This window comes from Canis lupus, chromosome 13, assembly GCF_003254725.2.
Source record: "Canis lupus dingo isolate Sandy chromosome 13, ASM325472v2, whole genome shotgun sequence".
NCBI lineage: Eukaryota > Metazoa > Chordata > Mammalia > Carnivora > Canidae > Canis > Canis lupus.
In genome coordinates this window covers 53,816,805-53,842,325 of record NC_064255.1, presented here as the reverse complement: position 1 = coordinate 53,842,325, position 25,521 = coordinate 53,816,805, and the positions used below count along the sequence as shown (strand labels likewise).

The following is a 25,521-nucleotide window of genomic DNA, read 5'->3' as shown; positions in this document are numbered from 1 at the left end:
CCAAATACAATCCCTGCTTTTCAAAAGGTTTTCATTTTCTTATTAACTAAGTAAGAGATTTTGATCCCAATGCACTGGGTAGCAAATTATTGCTGTTTCTAGCATCTTCCTTTTTGGAAGCTACATGCTTATCTTTCAAGTATATTCTCTAAGAATACATCAAATTGTCAACACTCCAAAGATGTTAAAAGAGATAGAGACTAATACCCCATGCTCATGTGAATAAATTTGTCAGCTTTGGGTAAAAGAAGATAGGGATATTTTACCCTATAACAACTTGAATGTATAATACTGTAATGTTTAGGAAACTTTTTTCTCCTCTCCCCCTCTCCTTTTTTTTTTTTTTTAAAGCACAGTCCAATATAAAATTCAGGATCTCACAGAGAAAATTCCTCTCTGTAAGGGTATCTTCCTCGCAGGTCTTCAGAGAGCTCTAAGGAACATGACTAAGATTCTTACTCACATAGGTTATCAATATCTTCTAAGGGATGCTTAATAAATGTTAGTAGCAGGATTGAATGCTTAAAGATTTATATATACAAATTAGGGTGATTAGAACAGCTATATCATTAATAATCAATGATATTGATTATTATCATACCTCAAGTATGTAGAAAAATCCAAAGTAAAAGCCAAAAAAAAAAAATGTAGTAACAAAATGTTGGCTAGGATTTGTGGAAATGTCTATCACCCTCAGAAATTACCACTGGGCATATATATTTGTATAGCATCCATGTAGAACAAATTACCAGTGTCCATTAAATTTTGAAATGTGAAGATTATATAACTGAGTTATTTCTCTTCCCACTTCCAACCATAAGAAATAAAATAATCCCAAAAATGTTAAAAGGAAATGTTCAAACATGTTCATTCTGGTTTGCTTATAAGAGAAAACAAATGGATTACAACCGTAGAAAAATGCTCATATATATAAATATCATGGAATATTGTACAACAGTTTAAAAGTACAAAGGAGATCAATGTTTTTAACATCGATTTTCAACAAGTTCTGTTGAGTTAAAATAAATGCAAGTTTATATATATATATATTTAAAATATATGCTAATATCTATTAGCACGGTATTTGTGAAATAAAAATACAAAACATTAGTAGCATATAAACGTGCTATGTATGAAACATGCAATACATACAGCATGATATTTTTATGTTTATTTTATATATATTTAAGCACACAGAAGTCTGAAAGATGGGAATCAAAGGAAATATCTTTTTCTATACTATTTAAATGCTATAAGAAGAATATAGTGAAGTATCTACTACATGAGTACTTTTTAGAAATCTTTAAAATAGAAAACACCCGCACTAACTTCAATAAATTTGTAAAATATGGTCAAGGCCTACATAGCTAAGATGCCTATAAAACCAAATGGAATACATTATAAGGTTCAATGCTTTTATGTTCAAGTACAAAACAAATTCAAGGTACATTAAAGTAGCATTCATGGTCCACTGATGGGTCATGAAAGTACTTTTAAGTGGTCACAGACATAAATGTGATTATAATCCATACATTTTCATTTTACATACAATTTAAGGCTGCTTATGGGTAACCTAGTAATCAATGAATGATTTATACATTTTGGTATTCATTAATTAACTTAGTGAGATGCTGGTATTTGCTAAGCATTCAAATTCAGTATTCCATTCAATAAGGCTAAACACATGATAGAAGTGCTTGGTAACTTTGAAAAACTCTTACTGTGCTACTTACTCTTACAGTAGCTAGAATTCCTAAAATTTTCCAAGAGGATGTTCTTTCAATCAATGCATGATTTTAGTGTGCCGTCATTTGTTATAGTTTCCATCTATGATATTCTTATAATAATATATATGTAGAATTTCATGTTTTACTTTGTTAATCATTGTGTTATATAATTGTTCTATAACCTTTGTTGTTGTTGCTGTTATATTGTTTTCTTCTATTTCTTTATTTCCACATCTTATTTTCTCTGTGAGAAATGTCAGGGCAGATGAGGACCTCTGAAGTCTTTTGATTTACTTGTTGAAAAACATTTGAGCCCTACTAAACTAAGTTATATATTTTCTCTATTGACACAGTATCTTTGAAACTAAGGATGCAAGTATTGACTTTGGTTACATCTATCAGGGAATATTAGGAAAATCAAAATTGTTTCTCAGACAGAGAAAAAATAAGAAATAACAGTGCTGGTATTTTCATACTCTTATTCCATTTCTTTTTTTTTTCTGTGTAGTTGTATAAGCATAGTTTTCAAATTTGTTATTATAATATTAGGGTGGAACATATGATGAGGTGGAAAAGAAGGCCTATGTAGTTCCCTTATATTAAAATTTAAACTTTTTCTTTATGTACAGTAATCAAAAAGTTAAAAATGTAAATGACTTATAAGTCAAAATATAACTGTTCTCAACATAAAGGATAATGGTGCTTGCTATATATGTATCAATAGCAGATGATCTAGTGTGATAAGACTGAGTCAAATATGAAAATTACTGGTGGATTATCTTAAAATAGTAGTTATATTTTAACATTTAAGAAGCACTTATTTATGAAGAATAAATTTAATTATGTCCTCAAAAGAACTCTGAAACTCAATATTCACCAAAAAGAAAGTTGGTAAGAAAAAACAAAACTCTGAAGTGCAATTAAGTTATAAAAAGGTTTATAATAAAAATGTGAGAAGTATGTTTTTAAAGTAAAATAAAAATTGATAGAACTATTATCCTGATCCTCTCTTCCTCTTAAAACTTAAGAAATCATAATAAGAATCTTTCATTCATTCAACAATCATTTGGACACTTGTTATTTCCTAAGGAAATAGAAAAGAACATTATATAGCTCTTGTACTCATGAAGCTTCCATTCTACCTTTGGGATTGGGGTGAGGGTAGGGGCATAAAGGCAGATAACAGTAACACAATAGTGCAATTTTAATAACAGAAATGTATCATGATGTATTATGGGAATATAGTAGAGGGGAATAAATAGCTGGAAAATAGGGTGGGAAGGCAACAGAAAGTAACAACCTGAATAACCATGGTTTGAGAAGATGAGATACTGCAGGTGCAACAGAAAGAAAAAAAACACACTTTTCTACCTTCAGAATTTAATATTGATACCTACCCACTATAAATTGTGTATGTGTACATGGTAAAAATAGATATTGTATCTTACTTTAAAAAACAGGATGGGGGCACTTGGGTGGCTCAATGGGTTAAGCATCTGCTTCTCCCTCTGTGCCCTCTCCACCCCCCTCAGGCTTTCACTCTCTCTCTGCTCTAAATAAAATCTTTAAATTTTATTTATTTATTCATGAGAGACACACAGAGAAAGGGAGAGACATAGGCAGAGGGAGAAGCAGACTCCTCTCTTGGAGCCCAATATGGGACTCAATCCTGGGACACCAGGGTCATGCCCTGAGCCAAAGGCAGACGCTCAACCACCCAGGCATCCCCTAAATAAAATCATTAAATAAATAAATAACAGGATGAATGTCTCTGTTTCTAGAATTTCAACATTTATTCAGTGTATATGTTCATTTGTTCTTTAATTAACATGTGAATTTCTAACAGCATGGGACTACAATGCTGAATAAAATGGTAGCCAATAAAAAGGAGCTTACATACTAGCAATGGAAAAGGTTTTTAATCAATTAACTGAAGAATTATTTCATTTTAATTTTCTTGAGTGGAAAACGGAACCCAAGTTTAAGGGTATCTTAACCTAGTGTCTGAAGTTACGGAAGAGCTTAGGAAATGCTTTTCTGTGGAAGAATATTGAATCTGAGATGGGATGCGAAAGAAGGAATTGGGTTGGCATCTAAGCAGAGAGGACACTTTTAGGAGGGAGGCATGGGTCCTAGGGGAACTACACCAAGGGGGCTCTAACTGGGATTCAGGCCACTGGAGAGGTGAGCAAGGGGCAGATGAAGCGGTCCCCTTCGGAAGTCATGATAAAGATTTTAGGAAGTGCGCTCAGCCCAAGGGAAGGTGCTAAAGTGTCTAAACAGGAGTGGTCTAATCAGAGATGTATTTGAAATCAACTCAGGAAAATGGATTAGAGGGTTCAGGGGTGGCTGAAAGGGAATTTGCTAAGAGGCTCTGGGAGCAGAAGACATTATAGATTAGAGTAGTGGCAGTGGAGGATGGTGAAAAGTGGCCTGATTTGGGAGAGGAATATAAGTACACTGACAGGCCTACTATCTGATTGGCTGCAGGAGGGGAAGGAAAGAGAGGCACTCCATGGTGATCAAAGTTTGCCTTTCCACAGCAGGCTCTCCCTAACCATATTCTTTCCAGTGGCATCCAGAGGCTACTCTATTGTCTGATTGCTCTATTTATTTCTCTCATCACAGTACTCATGGACCACAATTATCTTACTTCTAGACAACAGATATATGCATACCTTGAATGTGTCTCAAGTCTTCTGGGCAAAGGGCTGAAATAATGTTACTCGGTGTATCCTGGCTTACAGATCTAATGAAAATGTCTGTCTCAACCATTTCTTTCACTACATTCTACTGAAGTTACTTCTTAGAAATAAGCACATGCACACTGAGAAATCTTATGAGTTCTGTGACAATTAGTAAATTAATGCCTGTATTGAAATGGTGGGATTATATCTAGAACTTGAATAGGGGAGGGGAAACCCTGTAGCTTTTGTTAAGGATAATAATTATGACAGAGATGGATTCTATTTACATTTCAATTTCTGACACATGGAAAAACAATTTTCTTTGCAATGTTTTGACATTTTATGAGATTTATTACATCAAACATTAACCGAGTGCCAAAACAATCCATGAAGGATTTTTTCATAGTGTTTAAGTGTTTAGCTATCATTTTTTTTTGAAAGACCTAGTTATGCTATTTTGCTATAAGTCAGAGTCCAAAAGATATATAAAAAATAGAATGTTTTTATCTTACAGTCCAAAATAGGTTAAATCAGCCTGAAGTCCTAGAAACCCTACCAATCTCTGAAAAATTAAGAAGCTATTTATTTCATTCCATATTAGCTCTATGGAGATTAAAATAGTGGAGAAACTAAAATCCGGGTGATAGGACTCAACTCAGTCTTCCTAGGCAAATAACTGGCTTATTTTATAGTGTAAAATCACAACAATTCTGGATCTTCACATCCTTCTTTAAAAAAATGCAGGAAAAACTCAACTTATCTCGAAATCTGTCAGTAGCTTGTGAACAAACAAAACACAAGACTCTTCAGTTTGCTAGAAATAGAAAGACTATTTTCCAGCGACAATTCAGGCATTTCTTTTTCATATAATAGTTGAACCAGGTAATGAAGTAGGAAGCATACTTCAAATCCTATACAGAGAAATATGGAAGCTATTCAAAACTGTAATTTCAAAGAATTTTAAATTGAAAAAGACTGGAGGGATTGGAAAGTGCAATAAGCTCTTTAGTATATGTGCTGCCGAAGAGAGCACAATAAGCTCTTTAAAAGTATGCAACATAGAAAATATAAATTCCTTTTTGAAAATCTGAGTGTAATCTAGAGATCAAGCTAAAGCCAGAGACTATATATTTCAGTAAGTAGTAATTAAGGTGAGAAAATAGGATATGTTTGAGGTGCCTGAGCTCTGAACTAATTTGCTGGTTTTCAAGAAGAGCTGGAAAAGATTCATAAAAATTAATTTGAAGATCAATCTACCTATCTTTCTATTCATCCAACTGTTGATCTTTGAACCTGCCTTTCCTTCTATCCATCTTGTCCATCCATCCATCTATGCCACTACCTACCAATTTTTCTCTCCCCCTCCTCCCTCTCTATTGTTGCCGGCGTAAAGGCCCCTTCGTGCACAACTTTTACCTCTTTTATACAAGTTATGCTTTGTATTAAATCTCATCTTCATGAAACTATTCCAGCTAGCTTGTAATGAACTTCTTCATGAAATTCTGACTTTAGAGGCTTACATTCTCTAATTAAATGTAATCTACTCTTTATCACCACACAAAATTTATTCTATGATTTCACCAGTATATAAGTGGCCTGAATTCATTTCTGCATTAGAAGCCATCAAGATCCTTTGCCTGTTTTCCTTCTCTCTTCTGGCCTGACTGCAGGCACAGAGGTTGACGGGGAATCATTCGTTCCTTAACAAACATGGAAATATAGTTTGCTTTTTCAAACTAAAATAGGCATCCTAATCCACTTATTTGTGTATACTTGCTGTCTGCAGTGGTGCCAAACACACAGTGGGTGGACAGTATTATTGATAATGAAAAGAATGCTCCTCCCCATGGCAGAGATGCAGAGAATATCTTTGGAATTTGCAGGTTTCACTTTAAATGTCGGGGTGTTGAACAGTTTTTACTGATTTTTTTTTTTTTTAGTTTTTTTTTTTTTTAGTTTTTTACTGATTTTAGTGGTGATTTCTCTATCTTCTGGATCTGAATGCCTGTTTCCCTTCCTAAGTTAGGGAAGTTCTCAGCTATGATTTGTTCAAATACACTTTCTGGACCTCTGTCCTTTCGACGCCATCGGGAACCCCAATTAAACGTAGATTTTTCCTTCTGAGGCTGTCATTTATTTCCCTTAACCTTCCCTAATGATCTTTTAATTGTTTTTCTCTTTTTTCCTCAGCTTCCTTCCTTGCCATCAACTTGTCTTCTATGTCACTCACTCATTCTTCTACCTCATTATCCCTCGTCTTTAGGACCTCCAGTTTGGATTGCATCTCATTTAATTGATTTCCAAGAATGTGATCCAGAGGTGTTCTTTCCTCGAAAGCCCACAGAAATTCCCCAGAAAGTCATAAAGGAGGTGCCTCACATTCCAGGATGCATTCACTCAATGACCCTTGAGGAGTGGAAACTGAATATGCTGCTTACAGAGAATCTCCTCTTTTTCTTTTCTCATCTCTGCTTTCATAGGGGGTAAGAAGTGTTCCTTTATTTTACAAGTTTGAAGCTCACAGGACACAAAGCTCACAAAGGGGGAGGAGAGAAGGAATGAATCATGAAAGACAGTTCTTTAATCTTTAATGGGACCAAAAAAGAAATCCACTAGAAAAAGGGAGAAGTTGAGAGCAGAGCAGTAGGAATGGGGTGTGGGAACGGAAGCAGGGAGGGGAGGAGCAGGGAGAGGAGAAAGAATGGGAAAAGGCAGAGGGATGAGAGAAGGGGAGTGCAAGCTTAGAGCTATGCTGGGTACTTTCCAATTATTGGTTCCAGGCCATTTACCCTCCGCCTCCATCCTGCTCTCTGCCCTACACAGCGAACTTACCAGGGTGTTATCCAGAGCGCCCCTCTTCTCTGGTTTCCACTGGTTTGTCCAATGGGATGGTGGGCAAGTGAATGGAAGGAGGAGGGGGAGTGAGGTCAGGGTATTTATTCCCCTAGATCTCTTTCTGAAAAGTTGCCTGATGCTAGGCTGAGTCTCTTGTCTGTGGGTCAACTTTCCTTTCAAAGACATCCGCTTCCAATTTTTAGTCACTCCTCTGATCCATCAACCCACAGGCTTGGGGCTGGGAGCCGTTCCACCTGTTACTAGCTGTGGCTTCCTACTCAATCCCTCCAGTTCACCTTTGCTCCCCCAAGAAACTGTAAGCGAACCCTTTTCGAATGTTCCACCTGTTTGTTGTTGGGACTCTGGTTCTGACAGACGAAATGAGCAAAGGTATGGATTCTGTGAAGGAGGCTTTGGAGAGCAAGGAGATAATGTGGACAAATCGCTCTGTGAATACTGCATACAAATTCTCTCCATTTTTATAATTGCATTAGTAATAAACATGCTCAATATATTGCAACCAAATAAGCCCTGAAAATTTGAGTCTGCAAGATTCTGTCCACATATGTATACCTTTCACATTGATAAATGATTAGGTTACAAAACATCTATCGATGTTAATTAACGTCAATTAGTATTGACAGTATTAATATTTAAAAGTTTTGGAGCTTTGTGGTAAAGAAACCTGTAGAATATAAACTACTCTTTGTATTCAATGAAGCATAAATGTGGGACACCTGGGTGGCTCAGCGGTTGAGCGTCTACCCTTCGGCCCAGGGCATGATCCTGGAGTCCAGGGATCGAGTCCCACATCGGGCTCCCTGTGAGCCTGCTCCTCCCTCGGTCTTTGTCTCTGTGTCTTTTTGTGAATAAATAAACAAAATCTTAAAGAAAAAAGAGCGTAAATATTTGGAGGTATGAGGGATACACCAGGTAAAAGGGAGGACAAAAGTAAAGAGGGCCTAGGGAAGTAGGTATGATATAAAGGCAGTCAAAATCTGGGCACAGTTTAACCAGTGTCATGGCTATGTATGATGCCTGGATAAAGGTAGATCCCCCTAAAATCCTAGCTCCAACACTGACCTTGGCCTAGTTATATAATCTGATTCGGAGGGCTCCAAAGCCTCCTGTTAAACTTTTGAAGATTTTATAAACTTATAAGTTATGAAGCTAAGGCATTATTATAAACTCCAACTGCTTAAATGCTATAATCTTAATATAATTATAATATTATATATTTTTACAGACTCTACAGGATTAAGCAGAAATGCTCTGGAATAATGGAACATATTTGTTATATTAAAAAAAAAATCACCACCCATCTATAAATCAAATGGGCAACAGCTGTCTGATCTTTGCAAAGAATTATCTCTTTTGTCATAAGATTAGGAGGTCTGCAGAGGAAAGAAAAGAATTAAGTCTCATTATCAGTTAAAGTCACCCAGTAATTCCTGCAATGAAACAGTCTAACTATATTCAGGAATTATCATGAAAACAGTCAGCCTTCTAGGTGAATTATTACTGAATTAATATTACCCCCTGGGCTAAGTATGTAGGGAGTATTTTTTAAAAGTTGCTAATGTAAGGAGATATGCTACTGATCTCTTAATCTGATCACATCCAGCAAGAGTTATTTGCCCTGGGGTCTGAGCTACATTGTAATAAAATCAAAGGACATAAAAACTGTGGCAGGAACAGTGCTGAAATTGGAGAAGCATCATTATGAATAGCAACAAGTATGGAGATGCATATGTAAGAGGGTAACTAGAGTCAATATAACCACTGTTCTTCCATGATTTAGGGTAAATAGATAGTTATGGCTCATCTGCTAAATGATCTACTGGGTAGATATTTATGGATTATTATACAGTATATTATTGAGGATCAGCCTGGTTAAAAACAAATAGAGAAAAGAGCAAATGGCACAGACAGGCTTTTAGTAAGGCCATCATTTGTAATATTTCTCGGGAAAAAAATCTCTTTCAGAAATTCCTCAGCATAGCTAATGTGCCATAGAAGGACTCTTCATTTTAGGAGTGCATAAATCCACACAAATTGCTATAATAAGGATTCATCCCATAGCCCTTTTGGCATAAATGCACATCTGGTCTCTGTTTGTAATGAAATCAATTCAAAGCCCCACAGTGCATTAATAATAAAAATGTTCAACATATTGCAACCAAATAAGCCCTGAAAATTTGAGTCTGCAAGATTCTGTCCACATATGTATACTTTTAACACTGATAAATGATTAGGTTACAGAACATTTATCAAATAGCTTAAGATTCCAAAGGTAGACGTTTTGGTGATCATTATTTCCATGGGAAAATACATATGCGTGTATGCTAGAAGCTTTTGCCTCCTTGATTTATAATGCCTCTTGGACTTTTATATCTGTAGTTCACAATATTATAAAAATTTTATTCATAATAAAATTATTATAAGCAATACTGCCTGGCTTAGAGGAAGTTCACAGATTTGTCCTTTAAGAACAACAAAATTCTAGATTAGCACATAGCGTATCAAAGGTTGTCATTAAATCTTAAATGAAGTTAAAAAGGGAGAATATTTCCATGTTAATTAAAAGATCTTAACTACTTTGTTTGCAACAGTTATAATCAATAACAGAGGATCTCGGTTTGGGAAAACCTTCCTTGTCAGTCATACGATTTACCTTTTGTGTTATATGGTTGACCCAAGGAGAAGAACAGTTGCTAAGATCTGGTCCTTGGGGATCCCAGATTCCATCAGGAGCCAGGCAGAGATAAGTTGATACTCCTAAAACAATGAGAAAAATAAGTCTGCTTTAAATATTCAAACCATCTTGCTTACAAAGACTTTATATCCATGTTATGTTTAAATATGAACAAAGGCAAAACTGACATCATTAAACTAAGAGAATGTTTGTTAAAACACCACACACAGCGCCTGGCAAATAACTGACATTGGAGAAATGCAACAGAACAAATAAAAACATTCAATATTTTGAAAGCACTTGCTGGCACTTATACCAGGTTCAGAGAACAATTTCCTAAATTAGATCAATGTGGTACCTGCCCCCACGGGGCTTACTGTGTGAGTTTTTTCAGAGGCAAGGTAGCAGTTGAGTCTTCAAGGTATCAGTGTGCAGGTTTTTCGGGAAAACAAGGTAGGAAAGGGCATTCCAGGTGCAGCAAAAATAAGTTGTCCTTGGGAAACTTCAAATGTTTTAAATTGAGGTCTACTGTAGAGGGGAGTTGTGTTTAATGGACTCAGAAAGGCAGGCAAAGTCAGATCATAAACTCCCTTGTCTGCCACCTGTGGGTGCTGGAAAATCAATGAACATTAAGCAGAGGAGAGAAATGAGCTGATTAAGGTTTTAGAAAGACAACTGTGGCAGCAGCATGGAGGACGAATCTGAGGGGGAGATGTGAAGGTTTGGGGGAAGCTATTACAATAATTCAAGGGACAGCCTTGAATGTGGGTCTGTGTGGGTCTGGACAGAGTACAGCAGAGGGGACAGAGAAAAGGTTAAAAATAAGATTGTAGCGCAGGGACATTCACCTGGGAGGGCTCTAGAAGGTTTGGTTTCCTTTGAAGCTCTCTCTCAATTTTCACAGAACAATAATGACATATTTCTGTAGTGCTCTGTAGTTCTAAAACTGCTTTCAAATAAAGTATTTCACTCACCTTCACAACAAACATCTGATGGGGGGGGTATTATTATTTTTCTTTTAGAAATGAAGAGCTGAGGCCCAGAACGAAATGCTTAGAGACAAGGTTTCAAACTGTTGGAATCAAACTGACTTCAGTACCACAGAAAACTTTAGAACTAAACATTGCACCCTTTCATAAAGGGAAGAAGGATTTCAGAATATTTTTTAAAAGACTTTGCTGAAAACAGAAATTACATGTGCACTTTTATAAAAGCCAATATTCTTTTTGGTCCTTCTCCCATTTCACATACTACAGGATTCAGAATGATATATCCACATTGGAACTGTGCTAAGACAAACCTGTTTATTTTTTTTTGTTTTTTGTTTTTTTTTTGACAAACCTGTTTAAAGTAACCAAATCGAAAAAAAATTAAATTAAAAATAAAATTAAAAAAAAAAAAAAGTAACCAAATTGACAACACCCAAAGACAGAGCCTCTATTGCTTGTATCGTGACATCTATTGTACCTTTGCTCTATTTACACATTATATATTGTATGGAATAAGGCAAATATTATTCAGCAGATCACATATTAGTTTTATGAAGATCAATGTAGGAAGCAAGAAAACCAGGCTATTTCTGGCATAAAAATTGTAAATAATAATATGGTCACCACTTGGGGATATTTTGAATCACATCAGTAAAAAAAAAAAAAAAAAAAAAAAAAAAGGGCAGGGAAGACGGAAGAACTATTCAGCTTTGAACTACCTCTTGGGGGAAAAAGATGGATCTCACGCTCTCTACTGGATGTTCAGTAATGGAAGGCTGGCTCCTGCCTTTGTGAAGAGCCTTTGGCTATCGAAGGACAGCTACAATGACTTGTCAAAAGCATAGTCAAACTTCCTCTTCTGTTAAGTTTTAAGTAGTTTCCATGATCATCTTCTAAGAGATGATGACTTCTAAGGGAGAAGTCCTCCACCTTGTTTTCTGCTAGCAACATTTGACAGCTGGTGACAAGCATGAGAACTAGTTTCCAGCAACCCGGTGATTCACTCGGGGCTGCTGCAGAGAAGGGCTGGCCTTCTGGAGTAGCCAGGACATCCACAGCCTCATGGTAAGTTCACTCACAGCCCTCACACTGTGGGCAAAAACCAATGACCTCACGTATATACACACCAAATCCTCACTGGTGACTTCTTCAGAAACTCTGAAAATTAGTTGCTTTAAATTGTAATTGGGCTGAGTCCAGAATTCAGTCAAGTCAAATTACAAAAATATGTAGTGAAAAACAAAAAACTAAAGAAAAAATTGCAAAAAAAAAAAAAAAAAAAAAAAAAAAGGCAAGCTAAAGTAACAAAAGATCTTTCACTTAGTCAGTAGAGCAGACTTACCTATCGTTCCTGCAGGGCATGGCTGCTTGGCCATCTGTCCTTGACGGGTCTTGAACCACATGATTTCTCGGGCTTCCACAGCTTCACAGCTCTCTTCCAGAGCTGGGATTTGGGAGGATGCTGATGGCAGGTGTGTGGTAATGTCATCAAGCACCTCCACAGCTGGAGATGGGGTGCTGGTACTCCGGTTTCTTCTTCCTGACATGGATGGGGTGGTGGTCCTCCCGGGGCTCCAAGTTGTGGTCCGCAGAGTGGTACTGGTGGTGGTGCTTCCCATGCCAAGAGGTCCTGTGGTAGAGATTTCTGAAATAAAATTCAAAAGAAAACACCTACATTGCTTGTTCATCACCTCAAGATGTCCTAGTACCTTAGGAACCATTTCTATCTGACAATTCAAAGAGCCTTAAACATAAAATACATAAGCCAGTACCATGAGGTGTCTGAGCGCCGCTTCAGGACCATGACAGACGTCTGACCAATGCCAAACATTGGCTTATCCATGGTTTCACTCAACTCAAATCACAGAGAAGAAAACTGCAGCACAACCCAACTCTTCAGTAAGCTTTTTAATCCTTCAGGCCTTTTTAACATTTAGAGGATTCAAGCCCTCACCTCAGAATTTTCAAACTTATATAGGAGAGAGCTATATATGATAGTCTTTTCACATTGAATATAACATGAGTTTCTAAAGATGAAGTAATTATGGGAGACGGATCAGGAAAAAAAAGGGCATCAAAATTTAAAGTGTTCTCGAGCTAAAAGGTAAAGAACAATTCTGAGTACAGTAGCTTGAAGATTGAGAACTAACCCATCTTAAAACCTCCAAGACTTGACATTTACTAATGTAAAGTAAAAGTAGTTTCCAATTAGTTGTCTCATAAATTATTTTCTAACCGGATTCCTTAAAATGGGGAAATGGGGAAATGTATTCCAAATTCCAAATGCAACTGGTGAGGTTCCTTGATCAGATATTAACAGGTTATTAAGCCTAGAACATTTCCAAAGGAATGTTCTATTAATACTATGGAAATAATCACTGCAGAGGATCATCTTTCTGGGAAAATATATGTTTCCATCCTAAGAAGGCAAGAGCATGCAAGGCCTCCACATACATACATTGCATTCCTAATTGTAAGGTTAGAAACTACCCTTAACCTCATTTACTGGCAATAAACCCAGGGGCACTAATTCTAGCCAGATTTGGGTTTATGGAACTCGGAGTCCTGTGTTGAGCCTCCGGCTGTTTGTCATTCACTGTCTGCTTTCTTTAACGTGTCATCGACCTGACTCTGCTGCCCCAGAAGAGGTACCGCATCCATCACTGGGTGTTTGGTATGTATAACAAGATAGAGACGGCAGTAGGAAGGGAGTATGGATTTTCTGAACATTTAATCACTGAAACTGTAGCCTTTTCTGGAGTGATGCTATTTTTCTAGCTGTCTCCTTGCTTGTTCTGTTTCCTCTTCCTCTCTTCTAAGCTTTTCTCCTTCCTCTTGGAGTCTCCCTCTATGGGAATGCGATGTTCATAACATCATTGATGCAAAGTTCATGAAAACAGAAAGAGGATCGTTTTTCCCCTTCCTCCATTTATATCTCATCCCCCAAACTGCTGAGTCTCATTGATTTTCATTTCTCTATTTTCCTCTGTTCTCAATCATCACTAGCCACAAGTACGACAGACCTTCTAAGCTTTTTGCCAGTGAAAGCAATACCAGAACAAAATGGCAATATTGAGATTTTACTATCGATTTTTGATAAACTAAAATTGACACTAATTGTTTACCACAAATATAAAATTTAGCAACATGAGTGAAATTCAATTCTTAAAATTACAAACAGTAGAAATGATTCTAATACATATATCAGTTGCATTTAAATTTCTTGAAATGTCTCAAAAAGAAAAAAAATACAATTAAGAACTAATAATAGGGGTGCCTGGGTTGCTCAGTCAGTTGAGTGATTGCCTTTGGCTCAGGTCATGATCCCAGGGTCCTGGGATCAAGCCCCGTATCAGGCTCCCTGATCACTGGGTAGCCTGCTTCTCCCTCTAAAGCTCCCCATGCTTGTGCATTCACTGTTTCTCTATCAAATAAGTAAATAAAATATTTAAAAAAAAGAACTATTAATAACTTGACATTGAATAGTATTTAATATTAAATTAATTAAAATAAATTAATATTAAAGTCAAATACTCCTGTTCTTATTAAGTATTAGCCTTAAAAACAAATGTCAGTGTTGTCGTTGCTGGGATACAAGCGCCTTTTTTGTGCAAAGTCTACTGGCTGGCGGAAATATTCTTCACTTTATACCACTTGATAGAATAGTAAGGCAATAGTTAAAAACTAACTCCAAGCATTTTCTCTGGCTCCTTCAATTTAAATAATGCCATCTCTCATTTGTAGTTTCTTCAGAATTATATAGATACTGAAGAATGCTTTCTAAATGAATGCACTTTCCTTCATTTAGATATTTTAGTTAGCATACAATGCTCTGGGACGGAAGAGATTTGTTTTGCAAACATTTTTACTCTGATAAAACTGCATAATCCCACATGCAGTGAGAAGATTGACCAGTCTATTGTCTCAATCACACAAATCATACACAAGGAACAACGATACACTATCACAAGATGCTTGTTTGCTGTGCCTCTGGCCTTGCCAATTTTGAATAGATTTGTCTTTTAGCACAGATTTAATATATTTTTCTTTGTGCTCTATAATAGTCCAGATTTCTGATTTTTAAAGACTATATAGTACCACACCAAAATGTATTTAACAATACCACCACATAATGGAAATCAATGCTCATTATTTTTCTCTAAAATTATCCTATTGAAACAATTCTCTACCTTTTGCCAGAGGCATCTTGTAGGGTATAAATTGGAATATGTTACTCTCCAGATTAAAATCCCTTAAATCATTTCTGTCTGCCCTCTAAACAAAGACTGGACTCCTTTTCTTTGTGCCTAAAGCCCTTTATGAGTTTTTTTCTCTAGCTCATTTGTAATGCTTCTTCATCTTTCAGCTCTACCATTAAGCCATACAAAATTACCAGTAATTTCCCAACTGTACCGTGTTCTTTCTGCCTCAGGGTTTATGCACATGCTGCAGCATTCCTGATCCTATTTCCACCTGGCTAATTTCTGTTTAGCCTTTGGGGATTGCTTGGATGCCATCTCCACCAAGGAATCTTTTCAAAGTTACCAAGACGAGGTTACATACTAATGTGTTTTGTTCAAGACTATTTCCTCAGTTTTTAGCCTTGTGTCTGACCTACAGTAAATTAGCTCTCAGTCAAGATAGAAGAACATCAGGTGTAGGTCAAGGAAGCAAGGGAGGGTTCAGTTGTGAAATATCATAAAAAAAGGAAAAATGATAAATATAGCAGATGGAGTTGTTAAGAGTCCTTGTAGTTGATAGGCTAAAAATATTATTTTATAAGTGCATTTTATGCTATCATTAAGAAAACTACCAGATAACACAAAAAGACGCAGGAAGAACACAGTCTCCTCTTCCTCCAAATAATGCTCTTTCAGGATATCCATATTTAAACTGAATATACTCTTGTGAAGCAATGAAGTATACTGATAAGGGAACTTTTTAAAGTGTGAATTGTTATGTAATACACTGCAAGGACTTAGTTTAATATGGACATATTAATATTAAGGATTAATATAGAACTTATTTCTTTGGAATTGTGTTACAGAGAGGTGCCTATTTACATATAACACTTTATCAAAATTATATAATTCTCCTCACTATTTTGTCATTGTTACTGGGCTCACTGTGCTTATATTTTCATAAAAGTAACTAAACAAACTCCTTATGTATAAAATTTTAATTCTCCTGTCCCCTGAAATATATTGCCCATGGCTTATTTCATTTTTATATTTTGGCTTATTTTGTTTAATTTATTTTTCCTTCAATCTGCCTTGAAAAGAATAAATATTATTTGAATATTACTATAGGTTATAGTCTGTGGAGTATACTAATGGAAAACTGAAAATAACCAACATTGGTATAGTGCTTTACATTTTTCAATGTCTTTATTATCTCATTGAATTCACGGCATGTAGTAATTGTAACTACAAATTTCTAATTTTACAAATGAAAAAATATAGGCTCAGATGGTAAGTGAATCATAATCATACCTACAGAAAGTAAATCAGTGTCCCCCAATTCCATATTCCATGTTTCTATAATAAGCTATCAAAAATGACATTCTGAATTATCTCGTGCATTCTACAACTGAGTCTTCCACATGCTTTAAGAAGGGAGTGAAGTACAATGATTCTAATAAGACATTACTATTCTTGATCACAAAACATATTTTTGGGGATGGACATTGTTAATTGTTTTCCCCCAAGGCCTTATGTTGAAGCCCTACCCCACCTATAACTCTACTTGGCGATGGAGATTTTAAAAAAGGTAATTAAGGTTCAATGAGATTTTAAGGGTGGGGCCCTGATCCAATAGAACTGTTATCCTTAAATGAAAAGGAAGACATACAAAAAAAAAAAAAAAAAAAGAAAAGAAAAGGAAGAAATAGTAGGGATGCATACTCATAAAATAAAGGCCATATGAGGACATAATGAGAAGGTGGCCATTTCTAAGGCAAGGTGTGAGACCTCAAGAGGAACCAATCTGACCAGAACCTTGGTCTTGTGGACTTTTAGTTGCCAAAACTGGGAGGAAATGATTTCTGTTGTTTAAGTTACCTAGCCTGTGGTATTTTGTCATGACAGCCTTAGCAGACTATTACAGGCATCCTCCAAAAAAAAACTGTAAAATTTTAAAAAGAATATAAAACTTCACAATAGAAGAAATGTTTACCTTCTACTCATAAAGTGCATGAACTTTCTTCTTGATTCATTTTTTTTTCTTCTCTAAAATATGCGTCTCCCCTATGGTTTTCCCTTTACTAATCTTCTGTGTTGACTTCATTCCAACATATAGTATTTAGGCTGACTACAGAAATGTTTCTTTCTCCCCTCCCTCCAAGTATTTATTTAAATCCAACGTCAGTTATTGAAGAAATCTTCCCAAGGGCTTGATAGAGGAAATAAGAAACCTAAAACCATAGCAACACTACAAGTGGCTTTTGGTACTTGCACAGTGCTCTGGTAGAAGAGAGAAATTTTGCTTGATCCCTGTGGATATAAGCTGGTGGCAGCAGATTTGATTATACTTACCTTTAAAAAAGAAACATTAATTTTACCTATCAGGAAATTATGTGATTCCTTTCAGAATTCATTCATAATATTTGGCTTTATGGCCTCTTTAAGATAGTGAAATTCCACAAATTATTAGCCATGGGAAGGCATATTTATTTTTGTAATTTAATCCATTTATATTTTCTGATTTTCCCATATCATTCTTATTGCAAAATAGAGGAAATAATCTATACTAATTAAACATGAATTTGTAATGGCCTTATTATATAAAATAATAAGCTAAATAGGGGATTTGAGGACAACTTATTAAAATTATCTGCTACATATTTAGCCCTATCATGCCAGGAACTGTGTTGTATGTTTTAAATGTGTTCCAATTTAGTGCTCCTAATAATCTTTGGGTGGATGTATTTACCTCCACTTCAGAGATGAAAGAAGTCAAAATAAGTAATTCTCTCAGGCTTACATAACTGTTAAATGATGGAACCAGGATTTCAAACTAAGTCCATCAAACACCCCCCCCCCTTTCCATTAGGACCATGTGTGGTGTTAGACTTTAGACAGAATTAATGACAGAAACACATATGCAGAAGGTCTTAATGAATTCGGAAATTAATTTTTCCTAAACACTGCTCACATGTAATTTTATTGGTATTGCTATAGTTCAGACCTGTTGGGTATTTACTTAAGGCTTAATATGGATAGGAATTGGCCCATTTGATTCTGACAGAAAATCTGTAAGGAGGCACTATTAATTACCTTCATTTTACAGATGGTGAAACTGCAGCACCAAGAGACTCAGTAATTTTTCAAAGGTTAAAAGTTCCTAAGTAGAAGAATGGACAAACAACCAAGTCATGGTTACAGAGACTCATTCTTAAGCATACTAACCTGGATGGGACATTGAGAACCTCAACTTGATCCTCCAAAGAGCAGCCTGCCCACTGCTGTTAAGAGGGGAGGCAGTAATTATCTTTGAGCTAATTTCTTTCTGCTTATGGCATTTCTAATTCTCATAGTAAAGATTCGGGACCAGCTAAGAACTGTAGAATCCACAAAACTTAATACATTGTTCAGCATCCAGGTAGACAATAAACAAGCAGCAAACAATAATGTGAGATAATAGTTGACTTTCTTTGAGCATAAATGACATACTTGGCAGTATGCTAAGGCTTTACATGCATAAGCAAGGTTGCGTGAATTTCCTAGCTTCACATGGTTGGTAAGTGGTGAAGCTGGCATTTAAATACATGTAGTTTGACCCTAAAACCCATGTGTATCCATATTAACTGACAGAAGTTTGGAATCTTTTTCTTTTTTTAAGTATCAAGTATGGCATATATTATTGACCTATAAGAGAGTTCAACTCTAGAAATTACAAGATTAATTCATTCTATTGATATTTATTTTAATTTTTTTAGATTTTATTTATTTATTCATGAGAGACACACAGAGAGGCAGAGACATAGACAGAGGGAGAAGCAGGCTCCCTGCAGGGAGCCTGATGCGGGGACTTGATCCCAGGACTCCGGAATCACAACCTGAGCCGAAGGCAGACGCTCAACCACTGAGCCACCCAGGTGTCCCTCTCTCCATATTTATTAAGTAACAGGAGCTGTATTGGGAATAAAATGTTGAGTATAGTTACCACGTTCCTTGAGCTCATGAAGCCGTCTCTAAGAGCTTTATAGAAAAAGCTACTGAAGAAGACAGGCAATAGAAGAAAAATATCCTAACTCTATTTTTCATTCAGTATGTTTATTGGTGTTTGTTTTATACTATACATTGTGCTGGGGATCAAGGATTCAGAGGTGAGCAGAGAGTACTGCCTTCAAGATGATTTTAATATACCTAATTTTCTCAAATGTACAATATCATCAGCTATTTTTTGAGCCACTTACAAAGAAAAGTTAAATCTCTGCTAATTAAACTCCGACATGTCTTCAATTGTGAGGTGCATTTCCAGCTTAGGAAATGTTAAAAGGTGAAATAATGAGAATCTTCCAGTTGGTAAAACATTCTAATAGCAGACATGTCTTCTTATAACACAATTAGATAAAGAATCATTTATAAGAGATGTGACTATGGGGTGCCTTGAGGCTCAGTTGGTTAATAAGCATCTGACTCTTGATTTTGGCTCAGGTCATGATCTCAGGGTCATGAAACTGAGCCCCCTTGTTGAGCTCCATCCAGTGTGTGAAGCCTGATTAAGATTTTCTCACTCTTTCTGCCATGCTCCTTCTCCCCTCTAAAAATAAACTAATTAACTAATTAAATTAAATAAAAAAGATTCAACTTTGAACAGATTTTAATATATCTCTGTGCCTTGGTTTTTTTCACTACACAGAACCAATAATATATATTTGAGAAAAAAATGGCAGTATGCATTTAAAGTGCTTAGCAAAGTAAAAGAATAATATATTTTTATTATCTGTGATAATATTGTATTTATTCCTTGCTTCAACCAAAAATTACTGACAGCTTACTATGTGCAAATTGCTATTCCTCATATTGGGGATACAGAAATGTATATAAATGTATATAAAAATGAAAAAACTAAAAATTTCTGCTCTCATAAAGCTTACATTTCAGGAGGAGGGAGAAATAATAAATAGGACAAAAAATAAAAAAAATACATTAGATATTAAAATGTGCTAAGGATAAAAAGAATAAATAAAGCAGGACAAAGTGATAGAAAGTGCTGGGTGTTGGTGAGGGTGTCAGGTATAGCCTGCTAAGGTGACAAGTGGCAGAGTGAGAGATGGGAATAGCTGGGAGCCTCTCAGATATTACAGTCAGGGTCCATAGAGCCCGAGGCACAGTGAGGTGACCAGTGCGGCTGGAGCAATGGGGAAGAACTGTGATCAGAGAGGGGGTAGGGGCTATAGCACGTAGGGCTTTACAGTTATGGTGAGAACTTTAGTATGGGAAGCCACCGGAAGGTTCTGAGCAGTGGAGTGACATGATCTGATTCAGGTTCACTTGGGTTGCTGTAGTTAAGAGTGGCTGAATCGGAGAAGGTGGAAGTAGAGAGAACAAGTGACTACTTGGCCATACATCTGAGGTGCTGGTGATGATGCTAATGACAAGAATGCTATGGGATGGATACACATATGCCCACAAGGGCATGCGGTTTGAGAGAGGAGGTGATGGCTTTGGGTATGGGTGCTATGGTCCTCACTGACACCCAGTTGGCCTTTTGTAATTGTTAATTGACTTGAACTGATGTTTGCCCCTTTGCTTAAACAGAAGGAGAGTTAGTCCTTCTCATATAAATTATTCTCTAGCTCTATTCAATTATTATTATTTATTTAAATGTTAGACAACCGCATAAACGTATTAATTTCAAACTGTATGCAAATAATCCTGAGGATTCCTGAATTATAATCAATAGAAGCATGTTGGTATGCTCATTCCTGGACAATTTATAGAAGTTTTAATTTATGAGAATATTAAGTAAACTCTGGTCGTGATGAAACAATGCAGACAAACAAACTGGGGAAATAAATTCAAGTGGATTCGAGTTTACTGATTTCTCGACATCCAGTAAAACATTCAAGGAGGGGAAGTAGTTGAATTGGTGTTAGGATTTAGAATAATTCCTTACTTCTAGTCTCAATACTGTGTTTTATTTCCCTAGATCTGACATAATTGTTATCCAGTTACTGGAGTTATTGCCTAATATTTGCAGTGACATATGTTTTACTATTAACTTGTGAATTGTAGTTTACCTATGAAGATAAAGTGATACCGAAATAGAAGGGTTGTGCATGATTTATTTTTAAGTATAAAGTTAAAATAAATTCAAGAAAAACAAAATTATCCTCTGTGTTTGGAAATGAAATACTCAAGTGAACAGTGAAGAATGAAGAAGAGTTCATCATTTAAGCTCAAATTTTTTTTTTTAAGAAATGCAATTCGAGTAACTTTGATCTATTGCAGATGCTTGAAAATATATATGTGCTTGTTCTTGTTTCTGTACAAGTTTCTAAGAAACTGATAAAATGTAAGGCTTTATTTTAGGACAGCTACTGGTCTTGGTTATTTGTTTTGTTGTTTATGTTTAGAGTCTGGAAAAAAGAAGGATGTTATATTGCTTTTTAAGTACCTCAAAAATATTTCTTTAAAACCCTCCCCCCAAAACTCCAGCATTGATTTTTTAGCTAATAATCCTACGAGTGACATGAATTGGAGCTCCAACTAGCTGCTAGAATGGGAATACCTGGTTGTATAAAACATGATCCCTTTCCTCAAGGAGTTTATAGGGTGGTCAGTATAATTTTATCATAGGTTGTAGGAAATAAAAGGGTGGCTCTTCAGTGTGCCCATCAACTTTCTCCCACTGGTGAGTCCAATTAATATTTCATTTATTCAGGTAATTTAAATAATAAAAAGGAAGGAAGCTGTAAAACTGGCATATAAATGATTCTTAATTTCAAATGCAACCACAACCATATTGTATGGCATTCGAAAGGACTTAAATACTCAGCATAGAGATGACAGACTTGATACATAAATTAAGTCTATCTGCCCAAATCGTATTTCAATTCTACAACCCTTCCTAAGTACAGGGAAAAATGACATTCCACACCGTTTCCATGCAAATATGCTACTTGGAACACATGAAGTATTCAATTATGCATGTTGGGTGAGTGAGAATAAATATGCTTTATTTTGAAAAGTATTTTCAGTATCTACATATACTACTGTATCTCAATTACATTGACATTTTGAATTAAATAATTTGATCAACTACTCTAGATTACAGTTTGTAAAATTTGATATACAACGGTTTCAAAATTTTACTTACACAATATTCAAAAGCCAAAATACAAGTGTCAGAAATTATAGACTTAGACTCTCAAGACACTTAAATATTTATTCATTTAAATATTTATTTATTTAAAAGTTTTATTTTTTTCCTTGACAGAGAGAGCAACTGAGCACAAACAGGGAGAGAAGGAAAGGAAGAAGGAGGATCCCCACTGAACTCCCTGCTGAGCTCAATGTAGGGCTGGATCCCAAGACCCTGGGATCATGACTTGAGCCAAAGGCAGACACTTAATTGACTGAGCCACCCAGGCACCCCAAGAAACTTAAATATTTAAAAAGATGCTATTAATTTATAATTACTTCCCCTTAAAATAATTATGTTAGGGATGCCTGTGTGGCTCAGCAGTTTAGCACCTGCCTTAGGCCTAGGGAGTGATCCTGGAGACCCACATGGGAATGGAGTCCCACATCAGGCTCCCTGCATGGAGCCTGCTTCTCCCTCTGCCTGTGTCTTGGCCTCTTTCTCTGTGTGTGTCTCTCATGAATAAATAAATAAAATCTTAAAAAAAAAAATTGTGTTAAAAAAAAAAAAGGCAACAGATTCAAAATGGAGTCATCTGTGCTAAGCCCCCCATCAGCAAATCAAGACTTAATATTTGACTTAATTGCAGTTTCAGCCTCTCCCAGGAACATAACCTTTAATGAGTCAGTCTGGAATTATCTGGTTAGCACTAGTGAATAATCTGCCAGATAGACCCGTTCCTTTCCCCTTAGGAAGGTGATCTTGTCAAAAACAATCTATTCTTTGCTAGAAATTTCCTTTTCCTGCCCCCTTTTTTCTACAAAAAACTATTTTGTATAGCTCCTTGTAGCCCCTTTCTACTTGCTGGATAGGGTGCTGCCCAACTCATGAATCACTGAATAAAATCAATTATATCTTCAAAATCAACTCAGTTGAATTTTGCTTTTCTTACAAAGGGAAGGGTAGAAATAGTCTCTGTTGAACTGAAGATCAGGTGGTTGAGTGAATAAGCCAAGGTATTTTCTGTTACAGACTCAGGAATAGAATTCAGGGCACCTAAGGTAAATGTTTTCAACTAGTCCTCATGTTGAGAATTTAGCAACTTCTTCTCACTCTTTTATGCAAACAACTTATTTTCTTTCACCTACATGTCCACCATGCCTTACCTACCACCTTCCAAATTAATGGAGTAATATATAAAAACCTCCCCATTTTGCTTTCTCTTGGTTATAATAGTAATAATTACTATAATTACTATTATTTTTTAAAAAGATTTTATTTATTTAATTGAGAGAGAGAGTGAATAGGAGAGAGAGCACAATTAGGAGCAGACGGAGAGGGAGAAGCAGATTCCCCACTGAGCAGGGCCACTCACCCCATGCAGGGCTCCATGCCAGGACCCCTATCACGACCTGAGCTGAAGGCAAATACTTTATCGACTGAGCCACCTAGCATCTTTTTTTTTTCTTTTTTTTTAAGATTTTATTCATTTATTCATGAGAGACACAGAGAGAGACACAGTCAGAGACACAGGCAGAGGGAGAAGCAGGCTCCATGCAGGGAAGCCGATATGGGATTTAATTCCAGAACTCCGGATCATGCCCTGAGCCAAAGGCAGATTCTCAACTGAATCTGAACCACCCCAGACATTCCCCCAGGTACCCTTATCACTATTATTTTTTAAGAAGATGGAGTCATGCACTCCATAGGTAGTGATAAGTAAGTCAGAGAAGAATATTGCTTGGTAAGAATCTGCCCACAGGATAATGATTTTTAGGTTTCTTTACTAAAAATAAAAAGAAAAAAAAACACACACATGGACAAATGCATGCACATTACAAATATATTCCAGACTGCTGGGGAAAATAAATAAATAAATAAAATGGATACTGATTATATTGGGCCCTTCTACTTCAAAAGAATTATGTTCATTTTCAGAGACTTATGAAGAAACCTCAAAAGCTTTGTAAGACAGTACATTCACTGTATTAATAATAAAATAAAAGGCAGTGAGGTACCCTGGGAAAAGCATTGATTTTAGGTTCAAATATTAGATTATCATCTACTCGCTATTTGGCTTTGGGCAAATTAATCTTCCAGAAATTCGAAATTTCCTTATCTTTAATAATGTGGATTCCTATTATTTACTTCGATAATACTAACATACAAGAGACATTCAGTAATAATATAACATTATAATTAAATTCAGGTTATTCCAAGATGCCATCAATTTTCCTTCAGGAGAATTATAAACAGCTATCTAGCTTACAGAAGTAAAGTAGTTTTTGCACCTCTATAACAAGAACAAAGATAGGCTATGCTGAAATAAAATTATAAAGTTTATCTTTTTTCACTTCAATATCTGAAGGACATTTAAAGCCCCAGCAGTAATTTATCACCCACTTTATCCAAACCCGCTTTGGAGAGGACAGTGATATTGTTAGTTGTACTCCAGTGGGAAATGTTTTAGAATTTTTTTTTTAAAGATTTTATTTATTTATTCATAAGAGACACAGAGAGAGAAAGAGAGAGAGGCAGGCAGAGGGAGAAGGAGGCTCCCTGCGGGAGCCCAATGCAGGACTCGATCCCAGAACCCTGGGAACACAACCTGAGCCAAAAGCAGACACTCAAGCACTGAGCCATCCAGGTGCCCTGGGAAATAATGGTTTTAAGAAAAAATAATGTAACTAAGGAAAACAAATATTTCCTCAAAATCATTTGCTTGCTCTGTGCTATTTCAAATTTTGAGATGATATGATTTGGGAACATACAAGATATTTCAAAACTTTTTCTAAAAAAAAAATTCTGTATTTAGCTTTGACAGTAAAATAGGGGGCTTGGGGAGATGGGAAAGAAAAGGACTATTTTATTTTATTTTATTTTATTTTATTTATTTTATTTTATTTTATTTTATTTTTATTTATGATAGTCACAGAAAGAGAGAGAGAGAGAGAGGCAGAGACACAGGCAGAGGGAGAAGCAGGCTCCATGCACCAGGAGCCCGACATGGGATTCGATCCCGGGTCTCCAGGATCGCGCCCTGGGCCAAAGGCAGGCGCCAAAGCGCTGCGCCACCCAGGGATCCCGAAAAGGACTATTTTAAATCAATATTGAAATATATAATATGAATAAAATCAAACTATTGTGGATTCAAAATTGTAGATGACCCACATAATTTAGGAGTCCACACGTAGTAATAAAATTTCTGCCTGTAGCCTGATCTCGTAGAAGCACAGCCTGATCCTTACGTAGGAGGGAGTCAAAAATGTGTGTGACAC

At 36.1% G+C, this 25,521-nt stretch overlaps 1 protein-coding gene across 23 annotated transcripts in view; it reads right to left on the bottom strand.

Annotated features, from left to right (window-relative positions):
* The window catches only part of ADGRL3 (adhesion G protein-coupled receptor L3), a 682,677-nt gene that overhangs the window by 190,458 nt on the left and 466,698 nt on the right, over positions 1–25,521 (bottom strand). For 15 of the 23 annotated variants that reach the window (XM_049092995.1, XM_049092994.1, XM_049092973.1 and 12 more), the window contains 2 exons: positions 12,276–12,578; positions 9,924–10,027 (listed from right to left, as the gene is read on the bottom strand). In XM_049092995.1, coding sequence (XP_048948952.1) covers positions 9,924–10,027; positions 12,276–12,578 — 407 coding nt within the window. The remainder of the gene's footprint in view (positions 1–9,923; positions 10,028–12,275; positions 12,579–25,521) is intronic. The other 8 variants (XM_049092975.1, XM_049092981.1, XM_049092978.1 and 5 more) reach the window with 1 other exon arrangement.